The 14,391-nt window shown below is 36.7% G+C and overlaps 1 protein-coding gene across 1 annotated transcript; it reads right to left on the bottom strand.

Annotated features, from left to right (window-relative positions):
- Positions 1-350: 350 nt before the first annotated feature.
- On the bottom strand, positions 351-12,468 carry LOC124174112 (vitamin D3 receptor B-like). Its single transcript, XM_046553241.1, has 3 exons — positions 12,196-12,468; positions 7,625-8,068; positions 351-3,271 (listed from the first exon to the last, which is right to left on the bottom strand). The coding sequence occupies exons 1-3, from the start codon at positions 12,447-12,449 to the stop codon at positions 2,899-2,901; spliced, it is 1,071 nt and encodes a 356-aa protein (XP_046409197.1). The 5' UTR covers positions 12,450-12,468; the 3' UTR covers positions 351-2,898.
- Between the last annotated feature and the right edge of the window lie 1,923 nt (positions 12,469-14,391).

Genomic DNA, 14,391 nt, shown 5'->3' with positions numbered 1-14,391 from the left:
TCACTTGATAAAACGTACACCTTAATGAGGTTTTTGATTTCAGAATTCAACATCAATAAATTAAAGCAATAAAGATAATTAATTTGTAAATTTTTTCCTCGTGAAAAAATCTTACATTTAAATTCATATTCTCATCAGCTTTAAAATCACGTTTGAATTTTTTATCAAATTATTTTACGGAAATTCTGGCATATTTTTCCCGGTCATACTTACTGTCCTTTACATCTAATGTTGTCTCTTTCTTGTTGACTGACTAAGAACTTGGGGCGTAATGAATGGAGCTTATTCAATAACATTATACAATATAACATCATAATTTATCGTTTTCCATTATTTTTATTGAATGAACAAAATTATAGTTTACAGTTTCACTTAACAGGGTATAATCATCAAGCATAAATAACATAATACACGACTAGCTCTCTTAATGAGAGTATGTTGAGAAATAACCCTTGAATAATATAACCTATAGCATATTTTTTGTGCAATCATATCAGAATGCATGCGAAGTTCCTAAAATCACCAATGCAGGAGGCTGTTGAAACAAGATACTTGGTTGAAGGAATGTTCTCGGAAGTGATGGAGGAGAACTAACAAGAAGGAAAACGCAAAGAACATAAAGAGACAAAGAATAAAGGTATCGATTCAAATTATACAGTTTATTAGGATGTAAAAATACTCAGTAGAGGAGGGGGTTCTTTTAAGCAGTGTCCCGAATTGCTTGTACTTCCACGATACCACACTCCTGTTCATAAGAGCTTAAAAACTAGGGTTGAATTTTCAAGCAGAAAAATTCAACCCTAACTAATTTATACGTTGATAGAAATGCAATAGAGGATAATAATATTTTGAGCAATAATTTATTTTGAAGAAAACCTCACATCTCCATTTGTCAATTATTTTCAAATGAGGTTAATCAGAAGATGTCACCGCGACACCGCGAAGACCGCGACAAAGTTTATTTGGGAACCAATAATTAAAACGAATTTGTGTAAAAGATAAAATATGACGAAGGGATGTAGAAATGAAGGAAAAACAAAGAGGAATAGTTCCTAAAACTTTTTATGGCTTCATGGAAGCTTGAAAAGTGATAGATTTATCACTTTCGAATATAATTATATTTTCAACTAACATTCGCACCAATGGTTAATTAACTGCAAATGGTAATTTTCACGCTTTAATATATAACTTTACTACTAACCTATGTCTACATCATTCGAAACTATGTCATTTCGAAGGCAGAGTATTTTAGATCGTCGAAACCATGGTCGGTAGTGTAATTATACTTTAAATTGTAGAAATTACCATTTGTAGTTTATATTTTACCATGGATCGACACGCCAAGCCTGAAAACGATTTCATAATATTTTTATATTTTAATTCAACTTCAATCTCGATAAACAGTAAAAGAAATATCTCAGTTTCATAACAATACTTCAAAAAATACAGACTCTTAGTACAATTTATCATTTCACACAGTTTATATAGGACTTCAGGGAGACTTCTTATTAAGTAGATGCGATATTAAGTACAAAAAACTCTAAATGTTAAAATAATACTGCTAAAATTGTATACCTATAAAAATGTCATTTCATTATATCTATATGGCACTATTGAAAGACTACTGAGTGAGTGAGAAAATTAATTAAATAGATTCAGTGACATCACCTACTTGTAATGATATAAAATACTAATTTTCATTCTTTATCATGCAATGAATTATTACCACAGTCGGCCGCGTTCTAATATGACAATTTCATCATTCTATATTTATGAGTATTGTCATCTCAGTAATACTTCTAGGAAGAACCAATAGCGAAGCTAAAGGAATGTTAGTAGGTATTCCAGGCCATCGTTTCCTTAATAATACTCAGTAGACTTTATGAAGAGGTGTAAAAAACAATAGTAGCCATTGAAATACGGGGATATGATAACTAGCCAATGTAATAATATATCTAATACGTAATGAAATAGTAAAATAATACATCTAGGAAGAACCAATGGCGAAGCTAAAGGAATGCAAATGAGAATTCCAGCCTATTTTTCCCTTAATAATGCTCAGTAGACTATGTGAAGGGGTGTGAAAAACAATAGTAACAATTACAATACGATGATATGATATTTACCCCTTTAATCATCAGTTCAACATCAGCGAAACTTTTCATAAATTTGATTCAGTCTCATTTAAATACCCCACTCAAACTTGCTCCCACTGATGTATTCAACGGTGTTCGGCGTGATGTTGTGGAACATATTGCAATGATAATTGAAAATGAAAAACTTTGTGTAAGTCCTCAGTATTTATTATCGTACGACGCGTTTAAGCGAATCATCTTCGATATGATCAGGTACAGGATTTCGTACCTGATGATGTCGAAGGTGATTCGCTGAAACGCGTCGTACGATATTAATACTGTGGACTTACCCAAAGTTCTTCAATTTAATTTATCATTGCTCCCTCTGGGTCATGCGCTGGAAAGCTTTCAAAGTACCTACTATAGTGTATCGGTGCTGTATAATTAGTGTGTCGAAGGATATAGGCGCGCGGCTGCAGATAGGTGTTTTCAAATGCACCTTTCCAGCAATTTGGAGTCCAGACACACTTCTAAGCCTCCTCAACAATTCAGCCCAAAGTTTCGGGGAAATTTGGGTAATATTTCCCTGCTTTCTCGGAGCATAGAACGGATGATTCAATACACCATAAATGCTCAACTTTAATCTTTTTTGACATTCTCAGTCTCCCGGATCACCCTTAAGCTTCGCCACTGGTAAGAACTTGTGGTTCTACTGATCACATCCATGCTTATATTTCCCCGAGATATATCGGCATCTACATTTGAAAACTTGGTGCCATCAAATGAGGATGTTTTCAGAAAAATCTAACGCATCTTTGAAGTTTTAGTGACCTCTATTCCCTATTATCTCTGGGAATAAATCGCCGATATTCAACGGCCCAATACCCAAATCTTTGCAAAACCGAGAGAGGGTATCCCTATCTCTGCTTCTTAGTCGCAGGTAGATTTCCAGCAGTTTGTAGAACTCCGGGGTATATGGAAGTTCTTCCACAGAAGACACAGTGTTTGTCTTCTGCTTAATGCACACTCCATCGATGTCCGTCAAATAATCATAGCTACTAACCGAAGATTTCGGCTCGGAAGCTTGAAGAATTGGTTCCTGAACCTTTTCCATCACCAACCTGTTGTTGTCGCCTTTGATATCCACGTATTCAAACGTCTCGTTGAATGATGAACTGGCAAACTCAAAGGTCATCCTATCAATAAGAAAGAATGAAGGAATTTTAGGCCACCAATATCACGGGCCAACAAAAAATTTTGTTTGAAAACTTTTTTTTATTTTAATGGTTGATCAGTATAGATTTTTATGTGCCGAATCCAAACCTGGCCTTAGTTTTTTTGTATCACCCATAATTTCTAAGCAATATGTATTTAATATTTAGTCTAATACCCCTGTACTGTATACAGGGAAATCAATGAAACACTGTGTTACATCATAAAATTGTTTGTATTTACTGTTCACTACATCGTGATATAATTGTTTGTATTTACTACAGGGTTCACTTGTCGACTGGAATTGGTCTATATTTTTTTCCCTTTTTTCCTTGAAGCTTCTTGCGTAGCTTTTTCTGCGATGAATCGCTTGCTGAACTTCTCGGTGAAGTACCAACAGTAATCTCCCATTATCTTCGTTCATTAGACCTACTTTTTCAATTTTATTAAACTATAAAAATGCTCTTAAATTCTAAAAATATTGCTTGATTTCATGAATTTAACTGTAAAATGTGAATAAATTGTGGGTAATACAACTTTAAAACCATCATAGTTGGATTCAGCAACTTTAAAAACATAAGAATAAGGTATTTTCAGTAAAAAAGTTTTTTCATTGTTGGCCTGTGTATTGGTTATGTTTGATCAATTTCTTATTTTTATTAGTGCTGTCAAGAGTGCTTAAACTTATTCACGCTCATACTGTCAAATAAATTCCCAATGAAGCCAACGTTATTTTTTAAGTCTCTCAGATTAGAAGCTTACTGTGTGTTTAAAAAATTACCGCGAGCTCTGAAAATATGTTAATTTAACGCATGACTTAACGGAGCTATTGGCTAATGGATGCTATTACTGAACGCAATATACGTCAGTTGAATGGAAATAACGCCACAATCGACAACTTAACTAACTGCATACTTTATACCGTTACCTACTTAATTTTAAGTGGATAATGTAATCAATTAAACGTTTTAATATAGGGTTCTCTATAATGCTGCTTCAATTAATGTCACAAAAATGTCAATAAAAACTGTGTTTTCATTCTTTCTCTTCACCTCTATGTTTATTTTAGATTCGGTGTCTTGGAGTATAGATCCTATAATTAATTGATTCAATATTGACATAAATAAGACCAATAGGTATCCCAAGGCCCTGAATCAACAATAAAAACTCCAATCAAAAATTTAACATTATTCCTAGCATACAGATATAGCTGGTAAAAAATAATTTCAGATGTATGTATTATAATCTCACCTTTTGTAACTGAAAAAAGTGCTCAATAGAAACAATTTATCGAATACACCAGAGAGATATCAAAGAATTCAAACGAATGCGAGGTTGAGATGAAGAGTAAACTAAAATGATGAGAAATCCAGAAAAATATAGAGAAATTGTATGAGTAAGGGTTGCAGATGCAATTATGACCACAAAATACACCCGCATAAGACCTTCATTGGTACCTTGCTATGGTGAAGGGAAAGTAAAAATCCGTTTCTTCGTTCCACACTGAATATTTATTTGCAACGACACTTATTTCGATGCTGTTACATCCGAATACGTACCTTCATAATGAAACCATGGTGAGTGTTGGTAATTATTCAGTGTGGAACGTACAGAGTGAATTTTATTTCCGTGATTGCGTAGTTCTACTATGATTAAGCCGCAAACGTTATACAAACTTGCAATGTTCATCGGCGGATGCGACCGACAGGTTAGGTCATGGACGCCGTAAGTAAAAGTGGAGAAGGGAGGTTGGAGAGAAACTCGGCGTCAGCGCAAGCCTATTGCTTACAAAAGGCTCCCTGGGGATCACGGCTTTTAGTCTTGTCCGACGGACGGACCGTTGAACTTAGTTGGATCCCCACATAGAGTAAATTCGGGATCGACATATCTCCGAAAAATCTTTACCATCTCTAGGATTTGTAACCCTAAAGATCTGGCAAGAAACAACTACGGGCCTGCGCCAAGTTAAAATCCTTATTGGAGAACCTTGTCCTAGACTCGGGAGAAGACTTCTCCGAATGAACCGAAGTCAACTTCGAACAACAGAAGGCCTACTTACTGGCCTCTATAGCGTAATAAAACATTTGCTCCTGTTGGGAGTAACAGACTCGGATAAGTTTACATGGTGCTAGATGGAAAAAGGAACGACTACCTATTTAATATGCGAGTCTCCCACAATCATGAGGACTCGATTTAGACACTAGGTCCCACCTTTTTATAGACCCCTGGGAGGTAAGAGATCTTCCCATTGGAGACCTCTTGGCCTTCACTAAGGACACAGATCTTTATGGGTAATCAGTCATCGAATGTTGGCACAACGGACCCTTAGATCAAAGTGCCCTACAAGGTTAGCTACCGGACATCTCGGCCTACCGGATACTGATCTTGGTGTTCTATTCAGTCACTTTGCGATTTTTCCGACGATATTTTTTTTGCGCGTGCGTAGTTTTATTTTTCTAAGTGCTTCGTCAAATTACTTTCATTAAGTGAAGGCAACAATACGAAGGCGCCATCCGGCGCTATGTACGACGAAACATCGCCCAGCACCCCGGCGTCTCAGGAATGGGCAACTAAGAAATCTGCCAAGCCACCTCAAAAAGGGCTACCCCGCTGCTTTTCCATTTAATCTAATCTAAACTGGACCCAAGGGAGTACTCGTGCCAACGCACCAACCTGAACCTGTTGCTAACCCTATACCTAGAGATGCGTGAAAATTGATTATGCGATAAATGCGATATAGTTGCGATGTGCGCAAATAAATGCGACATAGATGCGATGACTGGACGTTCATGATATTTTTACGCAAATTTACCTTTTCGACGGCAAAATTCGTACATATTGTGCCGAGCGCAGTTTAAATGCTCCGCCGACACTCACCGCTTAAGGCATGTGAGCGACTGGCCAGCTGCTAGTTGGCTGGGACTCTACGTGGCCGCGAACTACAAGTGGGCGCGGGCAAGCTATACCTCCGCCACTATATGTCTTATTCCTTAATTAATTATTGTTCTACAACATAACTATTTCAAATATTCTGTATTTAATCGTATAAATGTGTTTCCTTTCATTTTATCGTCATCTACCTCATTATAAAAAATAGACGCTACAAAATGCGATAAACTGTTATTGAAAGTGCGATAAAATAAAAATGAAAGTGCAATTGTCACGTATCTCTACCTATACCCCTTCCAGTCCATAATCTGCTGCGCATTGCCGTAAACTTTCTCAGGGGTATATGTACCATGAACGGGGGTGTGCCTTACCTGCAATACCGGGGAATGAGTTGGTGTGGTGTATCAGAGTGTTCCCTTCCCACCCCGTGGTCCCGGGTTAAAATCGCGGCAGTGACAGTTTTCAGAGACTTCCCACATCCCCACTTGAGTGCTATGTGAAGAGCACTTCAAGTATAAAACTCCTCCGTCCGTCGGACGAGACGTTGGTCCATGGTCGCCATGGCGTTCCTCGCTTCTTATGCCGATTCCGGATTTCTCCCCACCTATTCCTTTCCTACCCTTCCCAATGGCGCAAATGGCCTAAGCTCTCAGTCGCCTCCCCCAAACACCGTACCACGAAACTTATCCACATCGATCCTACTCTGAATGCTGTTTTTTTCCAGTAAGTGATTAATCCTATTTATAACTCCCCCCAAACACCGTGCTATGAAGCTTATCCATATCGATCCTACTCCGAATACTGTTTTTTTTACTAGGAAGTGATTCGTCCCATTTATAATTCCGTTATTTTTAATTTGCATGACTATAATAATCCTTCGATAACTTCAAGCAGTGGAAAATTCGAAGTTACTCTAAATAACAATTAAAATATCATACTAATTACTAATGAAGCAGTAAACATTCTATTGTGATTTCACTTAAACTAAAAATTGACATTTATTTTGAGATTTTGAAAGATTGAGAGAAAAATTAACTTCAATTTTGAGATTTTGATGAAATTTACGTCCGTCGGACGGGACGTTAAGACGAGGTCCCCGCTGCGCCTTTTGGTAAGAGTAGGCTAATTCTGACGCCGGGTTTCTCTCCACCCTTCCTTCCATACCCATCCTCCATGGTGGAAATGACCTCAGCTGTCGTTCTCTTCTTAAAATTAAAATATCTTATAAGCCTTTCCCTATCTTATCTGTCACCAAACTAGCTTGTCCCTGCATATTCTCGTGTTTTTTTGTAAGTTAAATTCATGCTTCTGCTTGTTATATTGTTTGCTTGTCCTCTAAACCATGTATTGTTACCTGGCCACTATAAAATGGCAACACTGCTCGCTGTATGTGGTTTTCTATCTTAAAATTAAAACAAAATACCGTGCCATACAACTAGCATACTAACCTGCATATGCCTGTCTCCTTGTCGATGCTTTCTAAGACATTTACAGCGACACCATCCTTGAGGAATGGTAGGTGCAATATGGTTCCTGGTGTGTTGATGAGCGGAGTTAAGTTCTCCACGACTTTGGCCGGGGCTTGTTCCGCCCCCTCGTCCTCTGACGTTACCAACTCTTCACCCTCCTCGGAGAAGTCGTCGTCAGACCGGTCATCTTCGCTCTTAAAGGCGTCCACCGCCATTCCCTCGTCTTGCGTGGATGAGGGCTTCTTCCCCTCTCTTGGATCTCGGTCGTGGACATCCCCCTCTGCAGCATCGATCCTCGCCACGAAATCTCGCAACTGGCGAACTTTCATGTCCTGATGGAGTTTACGAATTTTGGTGAACGTTGAACGCCTGCGACTCATCTTTTGATAGTGTTCCACCCAGCAACCGGTGATTTTTCTTATCCTGTTGGTAGGAAACAGTGTAGAATGTAACCATAGATTTACTTCAATTGGTATTGTTGTATTTAGAAAATCCAAAGTACCCCCAATATAAGAACAAGTTTAATTTCATTTCGGGAAATAATGCAACATTTTTTACGAATTAATATGCACATATTACAAAAAATTGGCTTTGGGTGTTTTATTTTTTAAAATGCCTTTTGAGCTTTCCTCTTTCTCCTCTAAATTATTGCCTCAATTCCCTTAATTTACAATGTATTTATCGCCTACATTTGAGCCAACTTCCTAATAGTGCGAGAATATGACTGAGAATTCGGGGACCAGTTTTCGACGAAGCGATCACACTTCATCATTGTTGATGCCAGCAATAGGCTTTCTCTGATGTTTAATTTCTCAATCGGTGAATGTTAAACGACACAGACGAGTCACGTAGCACCGATAGAGAAATGAGAGGCTGGTTCTCCATGAATTTTCGCTGCATATTAAAGTCTACGTGCGTGTACATTATACGGGTTAGTCCAATTCAGTGGAAATAAATGGGACAGTCGAATGATCTCGTCCGTTGACACCTGGTATTCGCTGAGGCGGAAAAGGAACCAGAGACACCACATTCGGAAGGAGCATTGGTGGCATTTGAGCTTGAGAATTGTGCAATTATTGTGTTCCAAAGGCGCCAGGCAGCTGGCCTATGCCACACGAAGTTGAGTAATAGAGGGTTCCATTTCCATGTTGAGGAACGCGAAGAGATATGATATCCAATAGTAAATAACTGACAGGGTTAGATTGTGATGTCAACGATGGTGTAACGAAACTTTTAATGTAACAATATATCAAGAGAGTTTTTTCGATTAAAAAATTTACTCTTTTCTATGAATAGTAATATATGATGGAGATATTGTTTAAAATTATTTTTAAAATGTAATATAAAAATCATTTTGCGATAAAGGGTAGCTACTGCAATATAAGAATTCATATTTAAATTGCATATCCATTCTACTTCTTGGTTTTAAAAGTATACCGTTTATAACTTCATCGGTAGAGTATTAAATTAAAGTTCTAATGAAAAGTCATGTCTAATCTGTTCTAATGGATAGTCATGTCTACAAGGAGACAGGATATGGATAAAAATGTGAAATGCGTGGCATTGGCTGCAAGGAAATAATCGCACACAAAAAGTTGCTTGACACAGCTTAGTTTATGAAGGAATTTCTGCGGAAATTAATGACGTGGTCTTGGTCAATGATATTCTGTGCCGTAAATGGTGTACTAGTGCGACTTAGGCAATTTAATCGGGACACATCATTGCGCAATCTTACGTATGCATGAAGGCAGAGTCAAAATTGCTTCGTGTAAAGCGGTGAATTACTACAACGCACGAGAGAATGCATTGATGCTAGAGGGGAAAATACGCCTTGCTCTAATTGCAGGCTGAGATTCTCGCAATTTAAACTAATGTTTTCAATACTAACCTGCGCAATGATTTTCCCCGTGTTAAACGGCCTTTATGCATATTCGAAAGGACGATATACCGATTATTACCGCGTCTGTCATATTCGCGCAGTAATTTGGAAATTAAAGCTTAATAGTATGGTTATAAACAATAATTACGATTAATATAAGTGTGATAGGCATTTTTTATGCTAATGTTTATTTTCAATCAATAATATTAGAAATTGATCAACAATAGTTGCTCTCAACAATCAAATCAAATATCATCCTGGAATACATAGATGCAAATGGCGCAAAGCAGTTATTCGTTTTTTTGACCGTGTTTTACCAATTTTAAAAATCTGATAATAATTAGGATGATACTTCAAGGTAGGGATAACAACATATATTTTTTCGGCGTATCCATTGTTTCCTAAAACTAAAAACCCTGTTTCAATTTTTTTGGGGATATTATCCATTGTTAAGGCCTGTAACTTTGGGGAAACGCATAATTTTGGATGCACTTTAAGTGTATATTTTTTATTTTTCAAAATATCTAGGGACACTTTTCACCATCTTAACCTGCTGACCCTTATTGACTTAAAAAATCAATGGCAAATGAAGGTTAATGTGTTTAACTCCATTATTAAAACCAATCACTCCATGTGTAATATTTCTAAATCTGCCGCGTGAACGGTGGTGAAATATACAAGAATTGCCATGAGAAAAAATTCCCCTGGACCGGGAATCGAACCACGGACCTTTGGCTTTCCGGGCCACTGCGCAGACCACTACGCTATCCAGATTCTTTATCCGGAAAGTCAAAGGTCCGTGGTTCGATTCCCGGTCCAGGGGAATTTTTTCTCATGGCAATTCTTGTATACAATCACTCCATGTTCTCTGCCACTTGAACACACTTAAACAAATAACTAGAGTTACTCATTCTATAGACACTACTCATTCTATAGACACTACTCATTCTATAGTTAGGTTCGAAACACTCATCCTACAGCCTCAATGGCTAATGGTAGATGAGCATGATTAATCATTCACCTTAAATATGTTATCTTAAGCAATTTTGCATGAATCTGGTAAAAATATTCATATCATAGATTTTAGTGGTTCAGGACAAATTTTTAGTCAGTCTTGATTTCTTTTCACTTGAATATTAGTGAGCGAGTGAGGAAACCCAAGGGTTAGTAAGCGATAAAGTTACATGTTCTGATGAACTTAATGCCTTCATTCAAATTTAATATCAGAATTTGCTTTTTTTCTTTCGTTTATCCTCAGTTTGCATTGAAATCCGCCAAAATTATTAATTAATGCTGGTATAAAGAAAGATTTTTTCAAGCGTTTAATAAGGAATTACTGTCATAAATGAATAATTCTTTTTAAAGAGGTATAAATACATATGGCTTTTTCCACACGAGGTTTCAATGCAACCGGCAGTGATTTATTTTCACATTAAAGTTGTCAGGGTAAATACTGAAGAAAAAATTATCACTGTATACAGGGTGTTGGAGGAGGAATCTGCAAGATGTTTGCCTGCATTATTAAAACCAAACTAGATGTTTGGAGAGACAATTTTAAGCATTTTTTGTCCATAAAAATGGGATCGCAATTCCTCAGTTACTGAGCTATAACAATGCAAAAAGTTTTTTCAATACACTCTGCGGTTACCATGACAACAGTTTCTCTTTGGTATCCAGTCTTTTCGACATTTTATTTCACACTCTGTATTTTGCAGAACATTTATTAATTAAGGTTTTACGAAAATGTGCGAGAATAATTTTTCGATAAAATTAATATTTTAGCTTAATTAAATGACAGCTAAGAGCGAGAATACATAATGCAATGGCGCATTCACACCCATTTTGAGATCAATTTTTTCAGACAGTTATAATCGCACATTTTTGTCCGTAAAAATCCAGAGTATTATATAAAAATGTCGAAAAGGCTGGAGACCCAAAAAATAAAAACGTTTTCATGGTAACTGTGGTAACATGGTAAAGTGCATCCAAAAAATGTTTTATACTGCCATAGCTTAGTTACTGAGGGGTTCCGACCGCATGTTTATGGACAAAAAAATACATAAAATGGAAAAAATAAATAAAATGGCAAAAAGGCTGGAGAACCAAGAAAAACCGCTTTCATGCTAACAGCAAAATTCATCCAATACAATGCATTAAATGAATACGTAAGTATTGCCATAGCTTAGCGAGGAGTCGCGACCCCATTTTTATAGACAAAAAATGCTTAAATCTGTCTCCGCTACCACCTACTGAAGTATCGTACTTCAGATTCCTCCTGAAACAACTTTTTAAAAACTACCTCCGGGTAGAATTATGGAGTGGGAGAATTACTCATTTTACTTGAAGTTTTTTGTCAATGTTACTCTGAATTGAAAAGTGATCGGTAAGAATAAAGCCTAGTACCATCAACCTCGGTACAATTGTAACTCGGTAATTCAGTAACCTGGATAGCGTTGTGGTCTGCACAATGGCCCGAAAATCCAAAGGGTCGTGGTTCTATTCCCAGTTGAGGGCATTTTTTCCTCACAGCAAATTATATGGACAATGAAGCCTCATTTTGAAGTAGCCATTTCGAAATTTCTTCAGCTTACACTATGAAGGATTTCTACGGCATCACCTCCACTAACTTCAATTACAATCCCTTTTAAGGCAAAAGCAAAATTAATGTTACCTGCATGATCGGCACCTCCTGTTTTTCTTAGTTACTGGGCAAGAGTTGTTGAAATTGCAGGTGAATACTTCGTTTTTGTCAAGTATCCGCCATGTGAACAGGTCACACGCCGAACAGAATTGGGGTTGGTGCGTCCGCGGTGTGCAGTTGTCTCCACATACCCGGCACAATGGTGTCACCCCTTTGCCGCGTGACATATTGCTTCGGTAGGGCAAGCGTCCTTTTCTTTTTAATGAATACTTCGAAAACTCCATAAGTTGAGACGGATACCAGTTGTGGATCCTGAAAAGTGTATGAAATGGAGAATCTAAATATTTCTCTAATTTCCAGGAAAATCTGAAAACCTGTAAGTCAAGGTGAGAACAAATTCTAAATTTAGGAAGAAAAATCATGTGCCTTCCCGGCATAGTTTGTTGCGGATTTCCTATTGGCTGATATGGTCCATTCCACTTACGGATTCGTTATCAACTCGGCTCTAGGTTAAATCACTTCATCAAATCGAAACTTGAAGTTTGTACGGGTGGGGGGGGTCCATATTATCAATAACATACACACTGTTACTTCCACTCTATTTTTTAAATTTCGATCGGTATTGGCTGTTGGGCCAATATCAAGTATTGACAATATTTTCGCAATTTTTTATATTTTGTGGAAGTAACAAAGTGTCTGTTATTGCTTGAATCACTTAAATTATATTATTCTTAATAAAAATCACATAAATGATATATTTTTTTATAATTTAACACATGAGATAAACTAAGAAGAAAAATATCTTCGGAAATTCAGAATTCAAACGATGGTCCACGTGGCAATCGAAGCATTGGAATTAATTGAACAAAATACTCGGTTGAAAACCCGAGAAGAGTACACCAACATAACTTATTGCCTTCTATATAAATACCAATCAAATTTAAAATTTATTACCCAATGTATTGTATTTCAATAATTTTTATTCAATGCGTTCCCTTCCTGTCCTGCAACAAAGGCTTTGTGTGAGACAAAATATAAAATGAGTGATATTCACTTTACGTTTTAAAATTCAGAGCTATTTTGTGGTTGACCTAAGTATTTTGAAAAGTAAGAAATTCATTATTTGCCAACAGAAGGACACAAATTCTAGGCTACTGTGAAAGAAGTAATTGAAAAAGAAATTGTAGAAGCCCAAGAGCCAGTTTTCCTTGTGTTCGACAATTTTTTCAACGTTTCATCAAATATTTATTGACATATTTCGTACTTCTTATCAAGAAAATCTGGTAATAAATCCTATTTTCACAGTGCTAACAAATATTCCTAATTTTTAATGCCCACTTTCTTACCATTGGACGCCAAATGTTGGATAATGAGGACAATATATCTCTTTGAATTATTAAAATTTTGTTTTAAAAATTATACTGATGATTTTTTTTGTCACTCTTGGTGTTTGTCATTTTATTTCGCGAATCAGTTGTTACGGTTTTGATTTCTTATTTTCTTATCTCATTATTCTTATTCTTTCTCGTCTTATCTTATTATTCTTATAGGTCTTATTTTCCTTCGGCAAGCTCAAATGACCATGCCGCTGATTTTATCAGGGGGCAATCAGGTGCTCTTCTATGTATTATGCCTTATCCTGAGATTTAACGCAACTTTCGATGGTAAATTACCCCAGATATGGTTAAAGTAATTTCAAATTTAATTGGAATGAATTGCGCGTACAAGAAAGTTACCACGTTTTCGATTAGAGAACTATTAGTTACTTAAAATACAATGAATCATTTACAATAAATACAACCACTGATTACGTATGATATTTTCAAGAAGTATATCCTATATAAAAACTCGAGTAGTTTTTTAGTTAAGTTAAAATTAGCAGTTTTGCCTAAGACTTGAATTTCCTGTCGTGAAATCCTTTAAAAATTCCGGTGATAGCGCATTTCTATCTAAAAGTAAAATCGTGCTTGTTAAACTCATCGCTCAACTCAATAATACACTACCGAGAAAGATATTATGAACTTGAGCAGTGTGCAAAACGCATCATCTGGCGATATCATCCGAAACAAGTGTTTTTCTATTCCAAAAACGTTCGTGAAAGACGTAGTGATAAATGAAGATGAAGGGACTTCCGTGGGGCCGCATCTCAGAGGAATGGGTTGAGAAGAGTGGGAGGAAACAATCCTTTCATGAGCCCGTCCCTTACCAGCAAACAGGGATAGAGTC

The sequence above is a fragment of the Ischnura elegans genome, chromosome 2 (assembly GCF_921293095.1).
Source record: "Ischnura elegans chromosome 2, ioIscEleg1.1, whole genome shotgun sequence".
Lineage (NCBI taxonomy): Eukaryota > Metazoa > Arthropoda > Insecta > Odonata > Coenagrionidae > Ischnura > Ischnura elegans.
This window is presented reverse-complemented; position numbering and strand designations above follow the sequence as displayed.

What these genes read in the sequence shown, in the direction of transcription:
- LOC124174112 (XM_046553241.1), bottom strand. Translation starts at nt 12,449, where the DNA reads ATGGAGTTTTCGAAGTATTCATTAAAAAGAAAAGGACGCTTGCCCTAC. An exon ending in AGGAGGTGCCGATCATGCAG is followed by an intron (nt 8,069 to 12,195) that starts GTAACATTAATT and finishes TCCTACCAACAG; the next exon opens with GATAAGAAAAATCACCGGTT. An exon ending in AAGGAGACAGGCATATGCAG is followed by an intron (nt 3,272 to 7,624) that starts GTTAGTATGCTA and finishes TCTTATTGATAG; the next exon opens with GATGACCTTTGAGTTTGCCA.